The sequence below is a fragment of the Lepidothrix coronata genome, unplaced genomic scaffold (genome assembly GCF_001604755.1).
Source record: "Lepidothrix coronata isolate B3197 unplaced genomic scaffold, Lepidothrix_coronata-1.0 Scaffold10, whole genome shotgun sequence".
In the NCBI taxonomy this organism is placed as follows: Eukaryota; Metazoa; Chordata; class Aves; order Passeriformes; family Pipridae; genus Lepidothrix; species Lepidothrix coronata.
The window spans coordinates 1891087-1917533 of NW_016690190.1; the positions used below are offsets into that span (position 1 = coordinate 1891087).

Sequence of the window (26447 nt, forward strand, 5' to 3'; positions counted from 1 at the left end):
CCCCGCGGGCTCCGTTCAAATCCGCCGCGCTGCCCAATGGGCGCGGGCGCCGCTGCCCCGGAAGCACAGGGAGCGCTCCCGGCGCGGGAGGGGCGGAGCCGGAGCGGGAGCGGCGGTGGCCGTGCGGGGGTCGGGTCCGCAGAGGGGACTCTGAGGTGCGGGTAGGGGGACCCCCGGCTCGGGGGAACCGGGGCAGCCTCCCCGGGGAGCAGCAGCTGCTCCCTGAAGGGACAAAGGGGGAAGTACGAGGGTAAAGGAGGCGGATGGATGGGCGGAGGTAGCGGGCACCCACGCGGCTCAGTTGCCCTAAGCGTGTTTCCTGAAGAAATGGAGCTAATGATATTTTTGGTGTTTTCACTTAAAACTAGTCTGATGGCTGATGGTTCAGGCTGAGAAAGCTGGGGCTCTTCAGGCTAGAGAAGGGAAGGTTGCGTGGAGACCTCACAGCAGCCATCCAGTATCTGAAGGGAGACTACAGGGAGTCCAGAGAGGGACTCTGTCAGGAGCTGTGGTGACAGGACAAGGATTAATGGGTACAACCTGAAAGGGGAAGTTCAGATAGATATTAGAAAGAAATTCTTCGCTGTGAGGGTGGTGAGACGCTGGAACAAGTTGCCCATGGATACCCCAACCCTGGCAGTGTTCAAAGCCAGGTTGCATAAGGTCTTGAGCAACCTGGTCTAGTGGGAAGAGTCCCTGCCCAAGACAGGGAATTTGGGACTAGGTGGTCTTTAAGGTCCATTCCAACCCCTTAACACTCTATCATTCTATAATGGCTTGTATTTGTGGGAAGCCTTAAAGGAAGAAAACTACAGATAGGGTTAGAACTTCCATTTGGCCTTAGGAGCAAAGCTATGCAAGTTATATGGCTTAAGTGTTTATAGTGGTGGTTTGTTGGATGAATTAATAAATAAACACACAGCTATGGAGAGCCTCTCTGTGTCTGAGTAACGCCCGTGTCAAACCTGGCTGGCTCCCAACCAAAATGTTCAGTCTTGGATGCTGAGACCTTCAGATCATTAACACAGCAAAGGTCTGAGATTTCAAGCTGGTTTTCCACGAGCTCTGTAGTTAAAAGTCTGATTTCCCAAAAAGGCTTAAACTAACATCAAATCTGTACTGGGACTAAAAGGAATGATTCTGAAATCACTAGCACAAGAACCTGATTTTTTATTAAATTGGTTAAATACAGTAAAGTACAAGTTCTAGTACATAGAGGTAATGGGTGCTCTGCAGTTCGGGAGGCATAAGTCATGAAATCATGTTAAAGATTATGCATGATTACTTTTACTTGCAGTTCTGTAGCTTTGGTTAACTCTGCTTGTAGTTAGATAATCTTTAAAGAGGTAGACAAGTAAAGAGAATTTTAAGGTAGTAATGTGTCATTTCTTGTCATTTGTTGAAAATTTTAAAATACAGTATGTCTTTTCTGGTGTGTGCAGTTACTTAATTTCCTGTATTGCTATTGAGTTGCCAAGAGTAGCACAAAATCTACAGTCATTGCTGAAGTCTGTAGAGAGTTTTGAACATATGCTAGGTTAGTAAATATTTTAATTGATGAAATTACATTACATCCAAAAATAATAAGCTTAAGTGCAACTTTTGTGTTCTTAAATATGATGTTTCAAGAAATTTTGATTTGCTCTGCCACAAATATCTTTTACGTTTTTTCTTTATGCAAATGAGTAATCCTTGCTTTTTAAAACTTTCTGTGTAGGAATGTAGATTTTCATCCTGGAGAAGACATTGCTTCCGTGATACCTTGACTTAGTCCACTGAAAATGAAGCAAGATTCTACTAGAAGCATTGCTTACACTGTGGATTGTGAAGATTATGTGCATGTGGTAAAATTCAATCCGTTTGACAGTGGAGATGCGTGTTCCCTCATTGCTTATGGTGGCAATAATTATGTAGTTATTGGGACCTGCAGATTTCAGGTTAGTCTGTGTTATTGTTGATTTTATTAGTTGTGTCCTGAAACTTACTTTGCCAGCACCTCTACTATAGGAAGACTCTGGCCACTTTCCTCTTTCCTCCTCCCCCTGTGTAAACGGGACAATTTTACTTGTTTATTACATTAACAAGTCTGGGATACTTGTTCTTCAGGAAAATAGAAATATATATATATGTGTTTATATATATATATACATATATATAATACACACTGATATAATACCATCTTGCTGATATAAATGGGATGGTATAAAGTTCCTTTTGATTAGAATCATAGAATCACAGAATGGTTTGGGTTGGAAGAGATCTTAAAGGTCATCTGGTTCCTCCTTCCATTGGACCAGGTTGCTCAAAGCCCCATCCAACCTGTCCTTGAAGAATTCCAGGGATGGGCATCCACAACTTCTCTGGGCAGTCTTTTCCTGTGCCTCACCACCCTCACAGTAAAGAATTTCTTCCTAATATCTAATGTAAACTGCCCTCTTTCTGTTTAAAATTGTTACGTCTCATTCTATCACTGCACCCTCTGAGTAGACTGCAAAGAAATCAGAAGTATTCTACTGGAAGAGTAATCCCATGTTAGTATCTCTTGCTAATGTTGGTGAATGTCTCAGAACTTAAATGCCCAACTTAGGAAATACGTGACTTAATCTCTGTTTTGCTCATTGTTCTTTACTGGTAATTGGCACATTTTTGCACAGTTATATTTTGTTCTACATACATTTGCTATTTAGATTAAATTATCTTCTAAAGCTTTCAGCTAGCCTGTGAAACAGAAAAGATTACAACTACTTTCAAGGTTAGAACTAACATGTCTGTGCTAATTTTGTAGGTATTTCTTCTAGGGAAGGACTGTGGAAATAATTACCTAATTTTTTTTTTCCCCAATTGTTTTTATTGGATCTCTCTCACAGACTGTTGGAAACAGTAAAATATGCTTTCTTACCTTGAAATTATTTAGTCATCATATTGTGAAAGTTTTTAAAATGTGAAATACCAAGTACTGTATATTCTTATGCTGTATAAGATGTTTTTAATTAAGTGGAGTTTTTTGCCTAGATGCTTGAAAATCAATTGGAGACAATGGTTTGAAATTTTTAAGTTTTTTTTTTCACCTCACTTCTCTATTATACAGTATTATTTTTGTACTTTGTCTATTATGAATAATAGCATAACTGGTATTTTTATTATTGTTATTCCCCGGGGTCTTATTGTTGGAATTTTTTCTGAAAGGCATCTAGTGCTGACCATAAAAACATACTGTCATCTGTATTGCTCTCTACCTTGTTTCTAGTGTAGACCTTGAAAAGGAAGCAAGTAAAATTTTGACAACCACTGGTACAAGGTAGTTTTTCTATAATTTTCATAACTTCTCTTCCACATGTGGAGTCATTGAGTATTTCAAAGTAGGGGAGGAAAATGCTGTTCTTGCTCCCTGTTGAGAAGCACTGAAAACTGTAGATATTGTCATGCATCCTCAGCTAGGTTCTGCTTAGCCTCTACATTATGCAGAAGGCATACAGAAGGTTCTTTACCATAAACCAGAATTATGACATAGAGAAAAATTTGTAGAAATATCCATTAGATATTTTGAAAACTTATGGAAGTTTTTTAGAGGTCAACTGATTGATGGAGTCCACAACCCCAGCTCGTTTCATTTTTCTCCCCATCCGGTGTTCTCACCAGTGGGAAGAATAAACAAGTTTGTAATTATAGTTAGATGGCAGAGGTCACCTTTCTAGCTCCTGCTGTTTAAAGACTGCTGTTCTGAAAGTGCTAGCATTTTTCCATAGTGCAAAAGCAGCTCAGAGAAAAGAGAGCTTAAATGACATGCTTGCTTTTGGTCACGTTGTTTCTCCTCACTGTACTTACTTACCCTGCTGTTATAAGTGGCTTTAGTTGTATCTGTGAAGATACTACCTGGACAAAGAATGAGCTCAGCATCTTTGCAACTCAGTTCTGATTTTTTTACTCTGCCCTGGCCTCTGGCTTGAGACTACAGTCATTTAATGTATTTTTAAGTACTTAAATATTTCAAGTTAATACTTTCCTTATGTTCCAGGTTTTCAATTTGATGGTGTTACGATCTAAAAAGATCCCAAATGCGTGTAATTTTGAAAGCCTTTCCATTTCATATCAATCTGATTTGTTAGAAGTCACCAAGACATTGTTCTGAATCAGCTAACTGCAATATTTCTGTAGGAGGAGGATGCAGAAGTGGAAGGCATGCAGTATAAGACACTAAGAACATTTCACCACGGAATCAGAGTTGACGCCATAGCATGGAGTCCTGAAACTAGACTTGATGCTATACCTCCCCAGATAAGGTACTTACACTAAATGACTACAATGAATCCTTGTCTCCTACCTGTTTTCCCTAGTTCCTTAATACTGGACTGTTCAAAGCTTATGAGTGAAATCTAACTCTTGAGAAATCACTGATGAAGTCTGAACACTTCAGTAGAACATTATCTTATCTTTTTGTTGTTGATTTGTTTGGTTTTGTTCATTTGTTTGTTTTTTTGTTCTGCTTCTTGTGCCCCTTGACCCTCTCCCCAGTGAACAAGCAGTAAATAATACTTTGTTCATTATTTTCATGGACCTCAGATGTAGTTAGTTCATTCTTTCACATCTGTGAAAAAGGATTTAAGAACTTTTTTAAGTACGAGATCGTTGTAATGGCTTCCTCTATAAAGCTATTTAAAGCTATTCATTTGTAGTGGTCTGCATAGTCTGCTGTGTTTTAGAGCAGGTCAAATACTATTTGTGAGAGACACTGAGATGTAAATCTAGAAAGATAGTTAGCTATTAAATGTGCACTGAAGAATTAAAATGTTCTCAATAGTTTGTATGATTCTTCAGAATTATGATAGTTGCCTACTGCTGCGTTTTTGTACAGTATTTTGGTTAAAATATGTTAGAAATCGGTTTATGAATTTTATGTTCTGGTATTTTAGACCACTGATAATGGGGGTTCTTTTCTGTGCTCTGCCTCTTAACTTCTTCCAAGGGAAGTTTCAATGGCAGTTATGAAAGATATTTCAGGTAATGGATAATTGATAATTGATTGAGCTTTAGCTTTGTGAAATGTTTTGCATTTCTGTCTGTGGAAAAGTATTCTTGGCACTTGATACACACTATTGATAAGTTCCAATTACAACTCTACTTGTTGCCAAAGCAGAAAAGCTAAGATAGATGCTTTTGCCATTTTTCAAAATCTGATTTTTCCTTTGTGTGTCACTTTGCAGGTTTAAACTGAAAGAAAACTGCTAAAAAGTCAACCATTGCAATGTTGATTGACTGAAAGGCTTTTTTTTCTCTGTTGAGTGTAGGTTTTGTACTGCAGCTTCTGATAGGAAGTTAAGGCTGTTTACTTCAGACCTTCAAGACAAGAATGAATTTAAGGTAAGGGCAGCTAAGCTGATTTTTAAAAGGTAATTTAGTCTTTAGTGAAGTCTAATCTTTAACTGTCATTCTGGCTCATTTTGCTTAATGTACTGTATGAGATAGAGCACAAAACTGACAGATCCTCTATCCATCATCTTTAGGGATAATTATTGTATTGTATATACCTTTCTGTTTTTAAAGTGGGAATAACTGTAATTATCAGCTACATGATCTTTTGGTTTTCTTCGAAGTTCTTCCTTTGAAACAATGTCAATTAGATATTTGTGCTATCCAGTTTGAATTTTTTTTTTGTGAGGTCTTAGCTAAGAATAAGCAAAGCTAATTAATACAAAGAAACCTGGGGGAGTGTTCCTTGGTTTTTACTATTTTAGGATATGATAATGCCTCTTTTGGTGAGAGTGGTTTAATGGGTATAAAGGAGAAAATAATACACTTTTTTGTGGTTTGTTGGCTTGTATTAGTAAGACAATTACATTTGTCATACTAAATGAATTGTGGGTGTCACTTATCTGGTCATACTGCTAATAGAATGAATAAAAGCATGCCATAAGAAGTAAAGATGGATGTTACCAAAGCCAAAATGGCTTTAAAGAAAATGGTTTTTATGTTGCTTCATACCTGCACATACCTTTAATTTCCTTCTTTCATTTTTGGTCAATTTATGTGACTTTGCCACCAGGGCAGTGGGATAACTGACATATTTATAATCAACTTGGATAGTATTTCTGACAAAATAGTTCTAAAAGTTCTGTCATTCCTTATTAAAGTTATATATTTATGTAATATCTGCCAGTTTTATGATATTTCAGACAACAGGCTTTAATGTTAAGGTGTGACTTAAATCTTTTAACTTTTTAGCAGAATGTGAAGTTACTTTAACATTGTAACTGATGGGTGGATAATAAGTGGAAATAATGAAACAGTGGGATGAGTCTGCTACTACAGACTTCATTGAGAGAAATTCAGCATCTCAATTCTAATTTTTTTATTTATTTTGGATTAACAAGGCTTGTATCAGAAAGAGTGTGGCCAGCAGGACTAGGGAGATGATTGTCCCTCTGTACTCAGCACCTCAAATCCTGTGTTCAGTTTTGGGCCCCTCATGACAAGAAAGACATTGAAGGTGCTGGAACATGTCCAGCAACAAGGCTGGTGAAGAGTCTGGAGCACAAGTCCTATGAGGAGCAGCTGAGAGAGCGGAGGGTGTTTAGTCTGGAGAAGAGGAGGCTCAGGGAAGACCTTATCACCTTCTGCAACTGGCTTGAAAGGAGGTTGTAGCCGGGTGGGAGTCAGTCTCTTCTCCAGGTAGCAAGCAATAGAACAATAGGAAATGGCTTCAAGTTGTACCAGAGGAGGGTTAGAGTGGATATTAGGAAAAATGTCTTCTCTAAAAGGATGATGAGGCTGCCCAGGGAAGTAGTGTAATCACTGTCCCTGGAAGCATTCAAAACACATGTAGATGTGGTGCTCAGGGACGTGCTTTAGTGGTGGACCTGGCAGTGTTAGGTTAATGATTGGACACAGTGATCTCAGAGGTCTTTTCCAACCTTAATGATTCTGTAATTGTTTGGTGCATATTCAATACAAATGGCTTGAATTTAACAGTAAAGCTGTTAGCTTTGTTTATGCAAGCTCCATCACTGGAATTAAGTCTAAGAACTTTATTAAGAACCTACTGTGATAGCTATTTTACCTATTAGCAGGGAACTCATTAATGAAAAGAAAGAATGTGGACTAGTGTGTTTATTGTTTATATTGGTAAAAGTTGTCTTTGAGAATTGTCTTCCTGGGGTTTTTCGATAGAAAGTGTGGAAAATCCTTTCTCTGGGTAATGGTCTTAATTTCTTATCCCTAGACAATCATTAGACTTCTTGTCAAGAAAAAAATAACCCCTAACTCTGATTTAAAGCACATGCAGAGTCTCAACTGTTCACAAACTCTCCATGAGCTACTACCCTGAGCTGGCTTTCAATAAAGTTTGATACAGTGGCTTCTTAGTAACAGTTACTGATACCTCAGGAAGCCTGTTTCATAAACCTTAGGTTGAATTTAGGATGAACGCATGGAAAACTTATATCCATTATATAATGCACACTTAACACATGGGATTTTCAGGAGAGGTACAGAACGTGCAAACAATGCTGAAGGAAGTATGTGATTACAGTCACAGTGTAATCTCTGAACATTTTGTCTTTTATAGTAAACAATTTGTATGTGTTGCTTCTGGAGGGATAGACTGAGTAATCTTACTCTGTTTTCCCCATGGAAAGGCTGTCTTGATGTAATTATCAAGAAGGAACTTGAAGCACACCGAGTTTTCCATTACTTTGTCAACACAACTAATCCAAAATTTATGGGTTGGATCAAGCCCAGAACAAAAAAACAAAAGGTAAAATATGACTGATGGATCTTCATGAAACCTCTTTCTTCTTTTGAGGTTTTCATTTGGAAATGAGTTATGGCTTCCTTCTCCTGCTTCAAATTTTGTTTAATAAAAAGCATATTTCATCAGAACTGTGGGAGTAAAATGAGGCATTTTTCAGAATGCTGAAAATTTTCAAAAAATTGGCATTTCTGTCTAAATAGTTTAGCATCATCTTATGATATATTCCTTCTGGTATAATGCATTAGGTTTTAATAAAATTAGGACCTATTGGAAAAAATAAAGTTGGCTGCTGAAAATGTTTCTGTATTGAATTGGTGAAGAATTCATAAAATTTTTAGAGAGAGGGATTTAGTTCTTGTGTGTGCTTGAGAAATATTTTTTTTTATCAATTCTGCATTTGTTCCTCAGAAAAGCTATACTTAGAGACAAGGTAGTGCGTTTCCCTTTCAGAAATTGTGGAACTTGTTTTCATTTGACCTTGGTTTCCTCTGCAATCTCACCATCTCATGCTATGATCCATAGGATACTTTTGTCTCATTTTTATGATACCTTGCTGGGCAAAACAAGAGCAGCTATGCCTTGAGACTTAATCAGTGGGACTGAATAGAAGAGGATGGAACAATACCAGATATATCTACGCATGGACATTTGCGTGTCAAAACCACCACAGATATATTTAATGAGAGTAAATATGTATAAATGCACAGACAGAGAAAGCTGATTTTTTTCTAATGAGACCTGAGATGATTTATTCATACCTAGCCCCCACGTGAATGAATTTGAAAGTACTTTAAACTTTAACTGGACCCTAAATGAGATGACTTTTGCATACTTGCTTATTACTAAATGTGTATAAGTTATTTAACTTAGGTTTTTGATGATACTGTAAACCTCAAAAGATTACTGGTGTCTGTAGATAAATACCAAACACTTAATAGAATTAAGGGGGGGAAGAGATGTTTTGATATTATGGCCAAGATAACTGAACAGTCTTCAAAATACGTAAGAATTATATAACTTAATTTTTACTAAAACTGGAGGGTTTTTTTTCTTTAGAAAAGCTGTGCTGCTAAATTGGGGTTTGTTACAGATAAATTATCTGCAGTAGTTAGAAATAAAAATGTCATGATTAAGAAGCATCAGATGAGAAGAATTACACAGTAACAAGGTTTCCATTGAAATAACTTTATGCTTTCTGATAGAACATCAGAGGTTTGCTTTTGAGTGGCAGTTCACATGTGCGTTCACACCATGAGTGCTTGTCTCCTATTATTTGAGAATGGATGATCTACTAATTCATAGTAAAAGAAGAGTGTGAGCTATACCCCATTTTCTTTTCTCTTAAGCACAACAGCTTGTAAAGCAGAGAGCACAATGCACTGTGTTTGCTCTTCTCAAACGCTTAAAAGAAATTGTGGGTAATTGCTGAGGTACTGTATGACTTCCTTGATTTTGCTTCTACTGCTTTTCCTCATTTTTGATTTTCTCAAGGTCTTGATGGTGCATTGTCTTCTGTTTCTTCTTCTTTCACTGCAAGTTTTTTCCCTGTTTTTTCTAAAGGTAGCCTTTTGGCTTGCCATCTTTAGTAGACCTATCCTCTTAGGCAATTTGTGCACTGACTGCTTGGAAAAGGACATGTGCTGGATAAGTGACTGGTTTATTGTTCCTTCAGGATAAACTGTATTGCTGCTTGCAGGAACCCGGAGGAAAAATTACTATTCAGAGATCAGAGTTACTTACCAGTAATCAGAGTTCTCTTAAATAGGTAGATCATGCACACATTCACTTCCTGGTTATTCTCCTCTTTGTTTCTGAGATTTGTTGTCTTCTACTTTCAAAATTCAGTGGTCAAAAGAAGGCTAAAAAGCTCTAGTATGATCTCTGTCAAGCAAGAGCATCAAACTGACCTTTGTGGTAACTACAAGGAATAGTGAGGGGGTATTTTCACCTACAGTGTGAATCTACACATGAATTAGATATTTTAAAGAAACCCAGTTGCCGATAAACATTTGTTTTACCTTCTATGTAAAATGATAGTTTTATCTTAACACTTACACATCTTTCCGTTAGCAGTTCTATTAAATACATTGTGGGCTGATGGAGCAGGCAGCTCTAAGGTAAAAGTATTTATTTTTTTCTCGTTGACAGACATTTGATGGCCACTCAGATTACATTAATGATCTGGTGTTTGCTCCCAATGAAGGTCAAGAGGTCGCAAGCGTAAGTGATGATCACACCTGCAGGTATGCATTCTGTTCAAAACCCTATTGAAATAGTAGTGTTTGACTTTTTCTATGTGTGAATACATGTTCACTTAAATAAATAAGCATTTATTTTTTTATTTTTAGTTGGCCTTCATGGCCCACTGACAAGACCAGTCGACTAACAAGACAAGAAATGGACTATTCTTGTTAACTTAGGTTGCAGACTGGCTTTTTGTTGTGACTTGTGGGTTCTTTTTTTTCAAAACAATATTTCGAACCAACTAGGCTCAATGTGAAAAAAACTATTGTCTTGGAATTGCATACACTATTTTTTCCCATGCTGGGCAGTAATAAAAGCCATGCATAGCTCAGCTCTGAATTATATAGACCCTCTCTATCCATTCTGTCATCAGACAAGTCAAGTTTAAAATCAACATATTTGAACTTGTCCGCTTACCCGAATTGGTTAGCCTTACCAGGAGGTAGGGATAACATAGCCTAAAAACATTACAATACTTACACAGTGGTACTGGCAGCTCAAAATATCACGATTATAGCTGCTTCAAACCCATATATTTAGATATATATTACTGGAAATAGAAGGGAAACATGGTTTAATGCTTTGGAAAAGGCTGGTTAAAGTTTTGTAGTACAGGAGTTTTTCCTTATCAAAAGGTCACCCATCTTCCTCTTCTAACAGAGTGCTCGAATCTGCTAAAAGCTGCTATTCTTATCCCTTCAAAGCAGGTGGAGTGGCAGAAGGGCAGCTATGCAGGCTTTGCAGGTCACTGCAGCAGAGCAGCAAGAGTTGAGAAAGCATCATCTTTTCTCTGTAATAACTGTGATAATTCAAAACTTTCTCAATTGAGGAACTGTTTTAGTTTCTTCTCCAATTATATGAATTGTATATTTGATCTTTGAAGTTACCACCATATCAATTCCTATATAAATGACTCAGGAAAAAAATGTCATTTTTCATTTAAGCCATCTTCTACCTGTTAGGAAAGAATTGAATAGCTCTTAGAAAGATTACTCAGTGTATAAGATTTTGTGAAGGGTAGATCATCAAGTGATACAAATCACAGTTTAGTAGCTTTAGTTGAGCTACTCTGTCCTACCTAAATAGAAAATCTTAAAGGCCTGTGATTTTAACACGCATGAGTAACTCAGAAATGCTACTTTGATGAGTAGGCAGATTCTCCATAGATGCCCCGTCTATATTTCCAACAGAATCATTAGGAATGAATAGTAGAAATGTATGACTTATGTGTAGCTTGTTCTGATTTATTTCCTCTCCTTGATTTCTTTATTAATTCTAAACTCATATTGGGCTTATTCAGCAAAAAGCTGTTTGACCATGTGGCCTTTTTTTGTTTATTTTATGAAATGCTCAGTGTTTCTGGGATGAAAGAGAAGTGTTTTAAAACCAGTAGTCTAATTGATACTACTTTAAAAGGAAATAAAAATTATATAATTAATATATACTAACAAGATTTCAGCTTAGTAACTATGAAGGACATTTTATGCCATAAACCATAAAGTCTTTGGTTAAAAGCCATGGGAAATAAGTAGGATTTTTTTTGGCTACTTGAGTTCTTATTTTTTCCATTCATACATGTGGAGCATGAAGACCTTTAATATTGAATTTAAAGGTTACACTTTCAAAACTAATGGAAAATGCATTCCTTGGGACTTACCAAAATCATTCTTAACTTACTGTGTAATTTGCTTCAGTAGTAATGTAAGAAGAGGAATAATTCTCCTGTCTGTACTGAGTTTCCATTCTGAAATTGTTCTCAGGATACATCATCTGTTAATACTGGTGGAATAAAGTTCTAGAACAGTTAGTACAAGGACACAAAGTTTTGAGTTCCACTTTTAAGTCTTAATAAAGTTTTAATACAATATTTCAGTATGTAGTGAATATATATAAACATCTTTAGGTCTTCTCTGGCTTTCACTCAGTAGAAAGTTTAGTAGTAAGTTTAGCAGAGACCTCTAAGGAGGTGAGATTTTTCAGTTTGCACGTACTCAACATGCAACAACATGTCACAAGCTGCTACAACAGTGGCATCTCAGAGCTGGGATCAGTCATTTTGGCTGGAGGACAGACAGTGTAAGTCAGGTACTGGTTCTGTTCAGTGTTCTTACCTTTCAGCTGCTGCCGTGTCACTCAGGAATGCTTGTTGTTTCTTGCATGTTGTCTTTGTTGGCCTTGATCTCACAACACAAGACTTTTTTCCAGCTGTGAAGTAGAGCTGAACTAAAAATACTCTTGCATAAAAATATTTGCAGTGGTCATCTGTGTCAGGTGGTTGTGAGTAAGTGTTATGTGCGTTCATAGACAAGTAAAGAGGTGTTGGTATGTAAATATGCAGTACACTTTAATAATCTAATGTTTCACTGCACCAAAAATGTCAAAACTAATATTGCCTTAAAAAAATTGCTTTTCTGAAAGAAGACACCTTTGGAACACTCTTAAAACTCACTGTGTTACAGTTACTTACAACTGTATTTATATTAAAAATCTAAGTTCCTGTAGCTAAAAATTACATCTGGAAAGTTGATTGAAAAATTCAAATCCTGAGTCCTAAATATCATATATTACTTTCTTCTTTTGGTCCCAGGCATAGCTATATTTCAGGATGGATGAAGCTGTTCATAAGCCTAGAGTTAAACTGTATCTTTGGCAGGATATTGCAGTTTTAAAATTTTGCTTCATTTCACTTGTTTACACATTTCAGAATTGCTGTAATGTTTCTTTAAAAATAGAAAAATATTTCTAATGTTTCATTGCAAAATTCTAAAGAAATGGCAGAGGAAATAGCTGAAATAACTAACATTATATTAAACAAAAATTTGACTCAGTTTCATTTATAAATCATATGTGATAACAAATTAAGTGCAACTGAAGTAACAAAAGAAATATCTCTTATGTGCAGTCAAAAATCAAATTTAGGATATTTCTACATTACTGCTGAAACCCAAATATGGTCATGGCAGAAAAGTAAATTGCCTCTTGAATTTAATCTAATTGTTTTCCTTTAAGTCTAGTTCTTTCATAATCTAACTTTCATATCTCAGTTTCAAAATTCTATATAATGTTTATGTGTAATTAAAGTAATCTGCTTGTCCATTTCTTGGTATCATAAAAGTTTGTATTTTAAAAAGCTGAAAAGGACTGATCCATACTTTTCTCTCCCTCACTCTCTCTTTTTCTTTAATTTTAATTGTTCCTTAAACTACCTCATCTTCCTCTCTCTTTGTGTGCAAAAGAATGTACAGTTGCATTATCTTCCACTTTATCTGTGCATAGACTTGCCCTTCGGTTCCTTTCTGAGTTCTGTTCAGTTACTTAGGCCATGGTTCATGTCACTTCATAGAGAATGAGTTTGTGAATTAATTTATCAGTCGCCGTGAAGTTGAGTGTTATGTTGCACGTAACATAAATGCCAGTCCATCAGAAGGTTAGCTTTGCTCCCTGGACAGAGATTTGGGGGAAAGGTTTGATATCACTGAAAGCTAAATCAAATAGACTCTCAAAATGTGTTCCATCTGGTTTTAGGGGGGTTTAATCTGTAGCATATATTTTTTACATGGTACTCTTATGCCCCAGTTACTTTGTGTAGGTTTTTCTCTAGACAATATGAAGGAAAGCTAATGGTAAATCTTGTTTATTTTTTTTGTCTTGTGTTCTTTAATGTATTGCCAGCACATGTTGCACGTGTTGCACTTGAATCTTACCTTGTGTACTCAGTAAATATTTCAGCCTTTGGCTGTATTGAAAAGTTGTCATTATCACTTGTTTCTACCTATAAAAATTATATTTTATTTGTATCTTCCCATTTTAGTGCAGTCAGTTATGGATTTTTACCAATGTTTTTATAAAAGGTGTCTTATTTCATGTTGTTCTATCTTCATCAGTTTGTGTGATTGGATTCTCCAATCTCTCTTCATATAAGAAATGTCATACCAAAATACCTCTCCTTTCTGAGGTATGCTTGTTACAATTTATCAAGCTAGTTCTGCATTATAATTGAGGAAAATAAAGAAGAGTCTTGAATATTTTTGAAGAGTCCAGTTTTTAAATTTGCCCACTTTTTATATGTATCCCTGTTCCCCTGAATGTGGTCTTACACAATTCTGTTATACTTTACAGCCACAATGCAAGTATTAACCAACTTGTGTTGCACTTCACAACCACAGTGCAAATATTAACTGCTCTCCCATCAGCTTAAGAAAAAAACCACTTTCTGAATCAAATATTTGGAGTGTTATTTCAGTCTGGTCTTAAGTGTGGGTGAATAAGCTTTTAGTTAGGAAGTCTTCAAAATACGAGCATGATGTAGTAATTTCCTGTGTGGCACATTATTATTTATGTTAAGGGTCACACAGTGCTAGAACGTAGTCTAGCCTATAAATTGTTTTTAAATAGAAATAATTGCATTAGATTCGTTTAGAAGTCAATTTGTATTTTAGAAAGTCATTGGCAGACTTGTAGTTGAGTTTCTCAGGAAAAGTCATACTACAGGATTTAGTTTTACATCTATATCGGAAACAATAAGCTGATAACTCTTAGCAGACTTTTTTGTTTGTTTGTTTTGGTTGAAAGGATAGAAATGAAGCTTCACATTTTTTCAAAAATGCTGTGTGGTCTCTGGTTTTGCATTAGATAACTTGAATTCTTTGTCAGTAAAATAAAATAAATGACTAGAAATTGTCTTGAATATTTCACCTGACCAGATAGAAGCAATTTCTGCAGTTCCACTTCAGCCTTCTATTCTTATGTGTCCTGCATAGTACCCTCCAGATCTTTGATAACCACTTCCATATGGAGTTGGCAGAAGACCTTAGATAAGGCCAATGTTGGTTGTATTCTCTGCAGTGTTAACTAATCTGTCCACTTCCATTTTCCTTTAGTGAGATATCCTCACTCCGTGTGCTCAGTTAGGAACAATTTCACTTTACCCTTGCGTGATTTCAGTAAAAGGAAGCTTTCCTTTCTCTATAGTCCTCTAAGATTTTCAGAAGTGATAGGATTTTCCTTGCACATGGAATATTTCTGATGGAGATATAAAGAAACATATTAGATATTAAAAACCCAACAAAACAACAAAACCACTTTGGATATGAGTAATCTTTGAGTAATGGTTCAAGTATAGTTGATCATTCTTTGTGGTTGGGAATCTTATCGGATGTCAAGGTTTGTTCTAGCCCACACTCCACTCACTAAAATTATTTGAAATCTTCTGTTGGAAGAATTCCTGCTTTTACTTCCATCTTCTGGGGATTTGAGAAATGCCTGAAGATTGCAATACGGTTTTGTTCTTTTACTATTGCAGTAAGTGCAGTTAGGATTTGATTCTGCTAGTTAGAATTATTCATAATTCAGAAAATTAGAATATAAAATAAGGATCATCGCCATTGCCACAAGACAGGTTTTCAGAGTTCAAATAAATACTTTGCCGACTGTAATAAAAGTCCATTGTATGATGAAATTAATGCACATATGCAGCATGTCATTATCCATATTCATGCATATGACATAAAATATAGTTGATCCAAGGGAGCTTGAATATCTTCAAGCTTTGAGATAACTGCAGTTGTCCTTTGTTTAATTACAGGATGTGAGTGACAAGAGAAATGTTCTAATATCTCAAGAATTTTCTTTAACAGCATTTGCAACTGTGTCTGTATTTTATGTTTGTTTAAATTTTGAGAGTGTTGCAGTATATAATTTCTCAGTCCTTAGTTACTTAAAAAAATAATTAATTTACTGAGCAGATTACATATTATTTTTGAGACTTTCCATTAATCAAACTTTGGCCGTTATTTCAACTGCAGTCATTCAAACTTTTCCCCATTAAATTTTTGTGGACCTTTTTTTAAACATCAGAAAAAAATACCACAAGCCCAGTAACAAGTCTATACAACAACAGTTGATGAAGGGAGGAGGAGAATTAAGAGGATGACACATTGCAGGTTTATGAAAGATACAGATGTTTGGAGAAAAGTAGACAGTAGTTTACTTTGGTATAAAATTGTGATAATATGAGTAAAGTTTCAAGAGCTTTGAATGGGAGACAAAATGCTCAGTTGTCTTGGATTGATTTACGTGATAGGAATGTAGACAAAAGTAGAGGGGTTTTCTTTAGCATCTGTAGCTGATTTGGTTATGATTACTGAGTAACTGAGTAATTGAAATTCATTTTGGCTAATTTTTGGTCTTTGCACATTTTTTACTTGGGTTAGTCACAAAGAAATTGAACACATATGTAATTGTGTAGACTTGCTGTATTCAGACAAAGATCTACTTTGATATGTGTTGCCTGGTTTGTTTTTTTGGAGGTTTGTTTGGGTTTTCTTTTTTTCAAAACTAAATTAGACCATCTTTGGTATCAATAAAGAAAGAAAGAAATATAAGAGGGGCTTTTATCCCTTCCCTCCACTCTTTGTTACTAGCAGTCCTGCCATTCTTACAAAGTACAAGTCCAGTAACTTTATAAATAACAAAGTTAGGGAGGTAAAAATATAAATTTCGGTCTCAACACCTAATAACATCACTCACCTCAGGGAAGGAAACATCATGGCTTGTTCCTTTTGCCAAAATGATTCACCATCTTCTGTTGTATCATAATTTTCTCCCTGCACAGTAAATACACATGGAAAGTGTTGATTTGACTTGGACAAATCTACAAGGCAAAATTTTTGGCAGTAGAAGAAAGTATTGTATGTTTCTAAATTACCTAATCAAGTAGATATTTCATTTTTTAAACACTTGTCAGCTTTTTGTTTTGACTTTTTTTAATAAGGACACTGATTCTTCAAGATTAGAGACCCTGTGTTTTCTACAGGGAGAACAAATATTTGATCTGTTGTGGTTTGGCACAAGAAAACAACATTGTTCATTAAATATATTTACTTTATTCCCATATATTTTGTCTAGACTTATGATGTATTATTTAAGAGTTTTTTGAAATCTCTTAAATATAAAGCTCTAAGCACCCTGGTGAGATATAAACTGAAAAAGTCTGGAGGAAGTCAGCAAAAATCCTCTAAAATAAACAATAATAGTATGTAGCCACTCATCTAACTCAAAAGACTGGGCAGAACACAACTTTAAAAATTGGCTGTTTCTAAGGTTTTGCCTGTCAGAGAGGAAGGATATGTGTATGTTTCAGTGTCCAAATGCATATAAATAGTATTCAGCCTTGTAGTTCAGGCTGATATTCACAACTGTGATGTCTTTGTCCTACAACTGAGCTACTGATTTTGTAGGGAAAAAAATCAGTTGCTGTGAGGTTCAGTTTTGGTTTTGTTGCATTTTATAAACAAAGTAGCTTCATAGCTCATTAACAGTCATATTGAATGTATCCAAAGAAAACTCAGTCATCACCTAATTTTGGAGTTTCAGCATACACTTCCTTGTCAATCCATATTGTCCAAATATTGCTGATTTTTTAACATTGTTATGGCTGCTTGATATTTACTGCAAGTCCTTCTAAAGGAAAAGAATAAGCTGGCCCATGTTATTTATTTGTTGAAAGCTTGCCAAGACCCTTTGTTGCCTCATGTTACCTCTGCCATAGATCCTTTTGTTTACCTTAGCTTCATTTCTGGATTCTTACATTTCCATTACTCAATCTTGTCTTACCAGGAAACGCTGGAAACTCACATATTAGGCAACCAAAATACTTTAATGCATGGTCTTATCCTTTACATGGCAACGTGGATGATTTAAGTTGCTTGGTGCTACATTCTAGGTAGCTTGTATCAACTGGACAAACACTGACTTTATGGTACAAAGGCTGTAGTGGTGACTTATGAAAAAAGTGGGAGCATCTCATCCAGATTTCATGTTTAGATAACTAAATTGTCAAATTATTTTGATACTTAAATGGAGGCTCTGCCTGGCTCATTGGTGTTAAAATACATTATCTGCAGCACTGACCACTCTTTCTGACTTCCTGAAATGACACAGCATGAACACTATTTGGTCACTTCCTTCGTGAATGTATTGAGGCACTGAAAGTTAATGTATTTGCAGTATATTTATTTTTTTTTTTTTTTTTTTTTAGGGTCTGGGATTTGGAAGGAAATGAGAAGGCCCATTTTGTTTTACGTTCTCCTGGAATGAGTGTTTGCTGGCATCCTGAGGAGGCTTTTAAGGTTGTGGTTTTCAGCTTCTCACCCTCGTCACCTTTAAAAAAACAGGAGGGGGACTTAACTAAACTATGAATCTTTGATGCTGTATCATTGAAGTTTGGGGAGCTAGTGTACATTGTAACTGGATATCCGTTGGATCTGCTAATGTGAAGTGACTGTAAATTAATTCTCATTACCATTCTTGTCATTTTACCCTCAGTCCCTTACTCCTCCCATCAGAAATATTCCTTCTTTATTACATACATCTGTTGTTGTTGATAACTGTTCTGCTGATTGCATATTAACTTACAGATTAATACCAGAGAAAAGCTTACCAGAGAAAAGCTTGGGTTTTACTCAGTTACGGTAACACAGTTCACCAGTAACACAGACTCTTATAGAGCATGCCAAGCTTTGAAAAGTATCTGTTTGAAGTTAGCAAGGGATTTTTTTGTTGTTGTTCTTGCTTGCCATATATGAAATACGCTTTGAAAAATCAAATCAATGGACTGTGATTTTGTACTTATCTGGTTATTGTACTGGGGAGGATGAATCAGCTGATATGTACCCAAATATCCAGCTTATTAAGGGTCTAGTCCCTGCTGTCTTGGATTTATTATTCCTGTTGTGCCTATCAATAACTGTGTTAAGCAGCTACAAATAGTTGTTCAGGTTACCACAAAAAAACATACTTAAAACAGAAGAAAGCAGTCAAATAAGATATCAAAGTATTTACATAGCAATAGGGAAGAAGGAGCTCTATTCTCACCACATTTCCACCAATATCAGTATCTGTCTTTACTAAGAAAGCTTGGAAAACTGTTGATCCAGACAGAATCACACTTGAATGTGTTAGCTGCTGGTTTTTACTAGGTAACTTTGTTAGCACAACAAAATTACTAAATTTGTTTAAAATATTGCAATAGTACACGATCTTACTTACTATTAGCACATCTTTTTATTGACTCTCATCAGAGATAGGCACAGGATTTTATATTTTTTTAAAGAAAAGCCCCTTCAAAAAGCTCATAAAACTTGACAGACTTAGTGGTTGCTGAAAAGCTTATTGCAGGTCAAAAAGCTTACTGCACCATGTCCTTTAGTTTGTAGAAAAGCATGTTTTGGTGACAGTTCTGTTTTTCCAAACAAACTTGAATGTTATCAGAGTAGTGTTTCTTATGGTTCTTTGCCTTTCTTTATCGTTCATGACTATCTAAGAACCAATGCTCCTTATGGAGAAAAATCTGATTTTGTCATCTGGGCATTGGAACAGGTTGCTCAGAATTGTGGATGCTCATTCCATGAAGAGTTCAAGGACAGGTTGGATGGAGCCCTAAGCAACCTGGTCTAGTGGAACGTCTCCATATCCATGGCAGGGGGATTGGAACTGGATGATCTTTAGGATCCCTTCCAACCCAAACCTTCTATCATTCTGTGATTAAATCAGGAAGCTCATTCTACAGTACTTAATTAACAACTGCTTGAATGTATTACTTTAATGGAAAAAGTTTAGATAAAATCTGTTGCAAACTGTTACAGAATGAAGTAAGAGATGTTATATAAAATCAGATTGTACAGTTGCACTGATTAATAGTGTGTTTAGAATCATAGAATCATTTAGGTTGGAAAAGACATCTAAGATCATCAAGTCCAACCTTTGACCAAACCACCACCATATCAACTAAGTGCCAGATCCAATCATTTCTTGAACACCTCCAGGGATGGTGACTCCACCACTTCCTTGGGCACCCTGTTTCAGTGCTTGATAACCCTTTCTTTTTTACAGCACTATGTCTGTCAGTCAGTTCTTTTAACTCAGAAAAGGAACTTTTCCATTTTAAAATAATAACATTTTGCTTTAAAATTCTAAAAGCACAGTGTATTGGTGGTTAAGAACTGGTGTTTCTAACCACCAAAATTATATACATAGATATCTATAGATATATAGAGATAAAATAATGTAATCATTATGTATAACAGTGTAACAGTAGTATAGATTAAAGTGCTTTTTATTTATTGGTAGAAGAGAGTCCAGGAGAATGTTTTCTGGTACAAAGTGAAAAATTGTATCTATTTTAGTATTATTAATGTTTGCTTTAATGTACTCTAAGTTTGCTACAGAATAGAAAAGGTATTAAGTTTCATTACATGCTAAGTTTACCACATTCTATTAATTTCTCTTAACAGCTGATGGTAGCAGAGAAGAATGGAACAATCCGATTCTATGATCTAATTACACAGCAGGCCATTCTCTCCCTAGAGTGCGAACAAACGCCACTGATGTCAGCAGACTGGTGTTTAAAAAATACTCTTAAAATCGGAGCAGTTGCTGGAAGTGATTGGCTGATCTGGGACATCACTCGCTCCAGGTATTTTTATACCCATGAGAGAGGTTTCTTTATTCTCCTCTTAATCAGTACATGAGGACATGCAGCTATTTGGCTAATACAGCATGTCAGTCACAGAGTCACAGAATGGGTCAGGTTGGAAGGGACCACAGTGGTTCGTCTGGTCCAACCATCCCACTCAAGCAGGGTCATCCTAGAGCACAGGGCACAGGATTGCATCCAGACAGGTCTTGGAATCTCCAGCAAGGGAGACTTGACAACATCTCCAGGCAATCTGTCACTCACACAGTAAAGAATTTCTTCCTCTTATTCTGGTAGAACTTGTGTGCATCAGTTTCTGCCCATTGCCTCTTGTCCTCTTGCTTGGCACCACTGAGAGGAGCCTGGTCCATCCTCTTGACACCCTCCCTTCAGATACTTATAGGCATTGATGAGGTCCCCTCTCAGTCACCTCTTTAGGCTGAACAGGCCCAGCTTTCTCAGCCTTCCTCCCTAAGAGAGATGCTCCAGTGCCTTAATCATCTTTGTAGTCCCGATGCACTGTATATTGTATAAACTATTCAGTAAATAAATTAACAATTATCAGTAATTACGATGTCAATACAGATCATTCCCTGATATTCTTTGTTTCATCTTTATCTATTAAAAATAAGATTGTCTGTCTTTTTGTCCATTTGAGACAGAATCTCACTGTTTACCTCTCACTGTAAGTTTTATGTGTTAAAGTTTCATTCTAAGTCATAAATAGATAATTATTGATCCGTAATAAACTGGATAACTACTTCAATTTCCCCTCCAAACTGAGATGTAAGCTGCAGGAATGCTCTAGTTTTCCCTCAGGTGCTTCACAGAGAGTAGACAATGTGTCCCCTTCACTGTTTAAATGATACATGCTTTTGGTACCTCTAGTATGAGCTGTAGTTGTTTGCAGAGCAGTTTTTTACCCTGAATGTCTGTTTTAGTTATCCACAGGATAAGCGACCCGTCCATGTTGATCGAGCCAGGTTGTTCAGGTATGTGTTGTCTGTATTCTGTGGGATTTGTCTATATAAATCTATAAGTCTATGTATATACAAGCAGTTGTGAGTTTAGGAACCTGGTCTCAGTTAAGTCATTTTTAGGGGGACTTGGTCTATAAACTTTATATAAACTTGGTCTATAAAGTTTATAGACCCACATTTAGTATACACACGTTACATTCCCATGATTTATTTTCTTTTTAACAACAATATGCATATGAGGCATTTACAAGCCATTTGGCTAAATTTATTCCTCTGCTGTTAGCAGAATATCTGACATCCTCACACAGTCACAAGGGAGAGAACTCCACTTTGTGTGTGCTACTGATCATGTGACAGCAGTATTTGAAAAGTACATTCATTTTATTCATAGATGGTCCCGAGTGAATGAAAATCTGTTTGCAACCACTGGATATCCAGGAAAGACAACTACTCAACTGCTGGTTCATCACTTAGGACATCCCCAGGTAAATTTCTGAGTCTTATCTCTTCTCCTCATATATACTAAAAAGCTACAATTAAAAACTGGCCCAAACCATCCAGAAATTATTCTTGTTGTTCCTATTTTATTTTGTTTTGTGACATGCATAACAAGGAAAAAAAATTGCAGCACACTTAACCTGCTATTTTAAGGGCTGCTTAACCTATATGTTTTAGTTTTCTTTGCCATATCAGTGCTAAGGGGAAGAAAAACACCTTTAACCTGTTATTTAAAAAAATTTGTCGATATTTCTAATACTAAGGAGGCTAAAACCAGCTAGTTTTGTATTTTACTGGTTTGAACTAATTGCATTTTAAATCATGAATGAAAATGCAAAGCATAGGAAATATTTTGGTTTTGCTGGAGTCAGCATACATTTGTACTACTCACACTAAGAGTATTACCTCCAAACATACTATTTGTGAGTACACTGAAATAACAGAAATAATTTCATTTAGAAAGGCTTTTAAGTTTGAAATTATGCCTTTAAAATAACAGTAACATTTATAATAATGTAAATAGTTGAAACAATTTGTTATTATGGACTATTTTGATGTACTTAAATGTGGTAAGTAGCTGTGGAAACTAAGAAGAGAATCAGATTTTTCAGTTGCATTTCTGTTGTATTTTAACTGTATTTGTTAAGGAGTACTTAATCTATAGTGTTTATCTGTCTATGCAACTTGGTATACGTGGTATAGAAATCATTTATAAGGGAAGTTGTATTGATATTTCTCTCTCTCTGTCTTTTTTTGAAGCCCATTCTTACTGGAACTGCAGCTGTAGGGTCTGGTTTGACATGGCACAGAACTCTTCCATTATGTGCAGTTGGAGGAGATCATAAAATTTTCTTCTGGGTAACTGAAATGTAAAATAAGCATTTGGCTTTAATATGAAACTTTACAGCACAATGCCTGTTTTCTAGTAAAATGAAGACATTTACTATTTGTAATGGTATTTATTCACTTGGAGAACATAAGAAAGGAACAAGTAAGGTATGAATCATTTGTGTTTGATTTTTAGCTTGCAATTGTAAGAGCTTTTGTAAAATTGGTTATCGTACATCTGATACTTAGTTATTTCTCTTAAAATAAAATGTACTTTTTAAATATAGTATTTGGTGTAAAATTAATTTTTAAGTGTTTTTTAAGGGCTTTTTATGTCCAGCAACCCCAGTCTGACAATCTCACTAACACAGCTCAAGTACTCTGAAATTGTCCAGAGTACCTAGAGAAAGAACACCTGTCTCTGTATTAACTTTCCCAACCATCACTATCTTATAAGAAAAAAAATGTTGTCCCTGAACGTTTTTGAATTACCACGAACAGTGAAGAAGCTAATGGTAAAATCAGAATGATGATTTGAAGCAGTATTATTTCTCTTAAGATGACAGAGGGATTTACTTCAAGCATGTCAAACAGCATGGTGGGTTTTTTTCTGTTTACAGCCTTTTTACTTCCAGCCTTTACAGGAAAAACCAAAGACATTCTGCTTTCTAGAAGCATTATTTTTCCTGTCCTTCCCATACAAGACCCAGAAATGAAGTAAAGGAAGAAAAAGACAGACATAACTCCTGTCTTCAGTATCTTTTTTGCATGCTTTTGCAAGTGAAGGGATATTAAGATGTTCAGCTAGTGTAACAGCTCCTTATAGCATCATAGCCATCCTTGTTAGCAGTAGTTAGATTTTAAATTATTCTGTTGTTTGTTCCTATTTATGCAGGAAACATAATACCAATTCAGAAGTAGGACAACAATAAGTGAGACTACAGTCACCTTTTAAAATGTAAGACTTATTTTATTTCTCATCATTCCTTATCCTTGAGAACTTTTGCTTTCCAACTGCCACTGAAATTTACCTAAAAGATGAATATGAAGTTCCTTATAAGTTCCAGTCTTGATTGGTGTGTGCTTAAACTGTAAAATAAGCAGAGTGGAGAATGTTTCAAGATAACAGTGCTTTGTTTATCTTGTATCCATAGTTTGACCAGAGATTGCAGGCTTAACAGGTGGTTTAATTCACTTGCAGACACAGATAAAATTCTTTCTGGATCTGGAAGGAAGGATTGGTCTGGGGCATTGCTGTCCTTCTGGTGTGTAGTGAAACTGAAACAGATTTGGGTTTTTTCTGTCCTTTCTCAGAGCAAAGCTTTTCAGAGCTCCTAGCTATGCAGAATACCATACACTATACCCAGTGCTCATATTGACAAGGGCAATTTGCATTAGGTATGTGCAGGTGCACTCTGACTGAGATTTTTTTGATTTAGAATTGCTTAAGATTCAAGAGGGTAAAGGGCAGAAATTCTTTTGTTCTGCAGTTAATTCAGAAGCCACAATGCTCGGTTTTAGTACTGTTTTTAAGGACTACTTATAACTGTTTACCAAAGAATGATCTTGCCAAGTTCCAGGCTCTTCATTTTACACTGGCAAAAAGTAATGTGGATATAAAAAAAAAACAAAAACAAACAAACAAACAAAAAGCCAAGCAGCTAATGTTTTTAGCATGTTCTTCCATACAAAATAATTAGTTAATCCTCTGATGTTGCCTTAGCACAGTACTTGGAAAACTGCAACATGACAAGCCATTTTCAGAGAACTCCAAATGATTTATCATTTACTTTCCATTTTCTTTTCCTTTTTTAAAATAAACCTACATAACACCTAACATTTGTATTTCTCAGTCTGTTTAACTGTCAAGGGTTGATAATTCTCTGAACTCTGTTTGCGAGATTTGCACATACTCTGACATACCAAGATCATAGAGATAGGGGAGTTTTTTAGCTTAAATTCAGTTGAGAGAAGAATCATTGAGGCAGTATCAGTTTCATAGAGAACACTTTACCTGAATACCCTTTGCAGGCACGGATTTAGAAGACTCTGTGGGAAACCAAGCAAATGTTAATCCACACTGACCTTTTCAGCTGTTCATTGGACCACCTTATTAAAAACAACTATTGCCCCTTGTGGAGGATCAGGTGACAGCACGTCTGGAGATTTTTTTGGATCAGCTTTTTGTTTCTGTTTAACTTGTCTCTCAGTTGTATAGCTATTTGAGTTCTGGGCTGATTCTAACCCAATGTTGTGTCCTGGGACTTGTAACAGTATATAAGCACACAAGATGCATAAGAACCTTGTAAGCTACAGTAGCACTTGCCAGTTTTTCTCAGCTTGTGCAGTTTTGTTTTGCAGTTGACCAGAGGCTCTGATTTTGTGCAATATAAAATTATATGTAGCAGGTCAGTTTCAATGCTTTGAAACCCATGTTCCTCCCTTTACTTTTCAGTGTACCCTAATCACAAGACAAATATTTTTTTACTAATGATGAAGACAGAGCTTTGATCAGTTTTCTGTACACATGGCTTTTGCACTCCAAGTTAGCCTCAGCATCCTGAAAGTTAACATTTTAAAAATACTAATGTTCAACCAAACTTCATTTCAGTAACTCTGAAACAGTCTTTAATCTTTCCTTCACTGAAAGGTGGAGCTACATGACTGGGCCTTTAAATGCCTCCATATATGTGAACATATACACAGGGTATAAACTGCCAGAAGTTAGGTACTGTATAGTACTTATTCCTCAATTTGACATTTATCATTCAGTATGGGTGCTGATACAAAGTATATTTTCAAATAGTACACACAATAAATCAAGATATTATTACTCAATTATTTTTTATAAATCCTCTCATTGGGAGATCAGTCATTTATAGTTACAGCTGAGCAAACCAGTTCAATTAAAACTTTTGTAAGAAGTTTTGGAAAATTTGGATCATTTTCCTCTGTTCTCTGTTTTTCACTTTTCATACCCTGCATTTCCTAACTCCAGCTGGGAGAAAAAGTGCTGCGTTGCACTTTTTTATGTAGTATTTTTGGCCAAATTAAAAGCAGGAAGTACCAGAAAGTTCACAGTAGAGCATATTCTTGTGAGATTTCTTATCCAGCTTTACAGACCAAAACATTCAGATAAGATCTGACTATGTATTTACATTATGAATTTTCTGTGCCATCGCCTGGAAAACTTGTATTATAGACACTTTATGATAAATGAGATTAGTTCTTGAATATAATTTAGTGGGGGGTTTGAGGTAATTAAGGTGGCAAGATAATTCACTTAAATAATTTAAACAAGCTGCTCCTTTGCCCAACACAAATTTACACAACACCTATAAGCTAGGAACTGAAAGCTAAACCCACTGAACTTTGTAGATTAGCCCACTGTCCTTCCTTTGGGAAAGGTGAGAAATTGCCAACAACACGTCAGCGCTCCAAAGCATAGTATGAATCACAAGTTGTTCAGTAATTCAAGCAGTATAGACAAAAAACTTTGTTATACTATCTCAGCAAGAGAGTAATCACGATGTGCTTTTGACAGCAGGTTATTAATAAATATATTGTGAAAGTAATAAAAAAAAGCTGCTTCAGTAGATAAATGAGAATTTTATGTAAACCTGAGTAATAGAACTAAGTGCTCTAGGTAAGCCGCCATTGTTTCTGTCTGTGGATT

General features: G+C 35.9%; 1 protein-coding gene across 2 annotated transcripts; it reads left to right on the forward strand.

The window, feature by feature from the left end:
* The first annotated feature begins 73 nt into the window (after nucleotides 1–73).
* NUP37 (nucleoporin 37) lies at nucleotides 74–23057 on the forward strand. Of its 2 annotated transcripts, none has more exons than XM_017804917.1 (10): nucleotides 74–155; nucleotides 1718–1937; nucleotides 4156–4280; nucleotides 5286–5358; nucleotides 9896–9990; nucleotides 18030–18120; nucleotides 20284–20465; nucleotides 21407–21457; nucleotides 21837–21930; nucleotides 22703–23057. In XM_017804917.1, exons 2-10 carry the CDS (start codon nucleotides 1782–1784, stop codon nucleotides 22814–22816), a joined length of 981 nt encoding a protein of 326 aa, XP_017660406.1. In that variant the 5' UTR covers nucleotides 74–155; nucleotides 1718–1781; the 3' UTR covers nucleotides 22817–23057. The 2 variants fall into 2 exon arrangements, with proteins under 2 accessions (XP_017660406.1, XP_017660407.1); XM_017804918.1 differs by lacking the exon at nucleotides 74–155 and adding an exon at nucleotides 1015–1033.
* Nucleotides 23058–26447: the final 3390 nt, after the last annotated feature.

Bases quoted from the DNA above. Each gene is read 5' to 3' on its own strand.
- NUP37 (XM_017804917.1), top strand. From the start codon at position 1,782: ATGAAGCAAGATTCTACTAGAAGCATTGCTTACACTGTGGATTGTGAA. The intron at 1,938-4,155 runs GTTAGTCTGTGT...ATATTTCTGTAG, and splicing joins TTGGGACCTGCAGATTTCAG to GAGGAGGATGCAGAAGTGGA. The intron at 4,281-5,285 runs GTACTTACACTA...TGTTGAGTGTAG, and splicing joins GCTATACCTCCCCAGATAAG to GTTTTGTACTGCAGCTTCTG.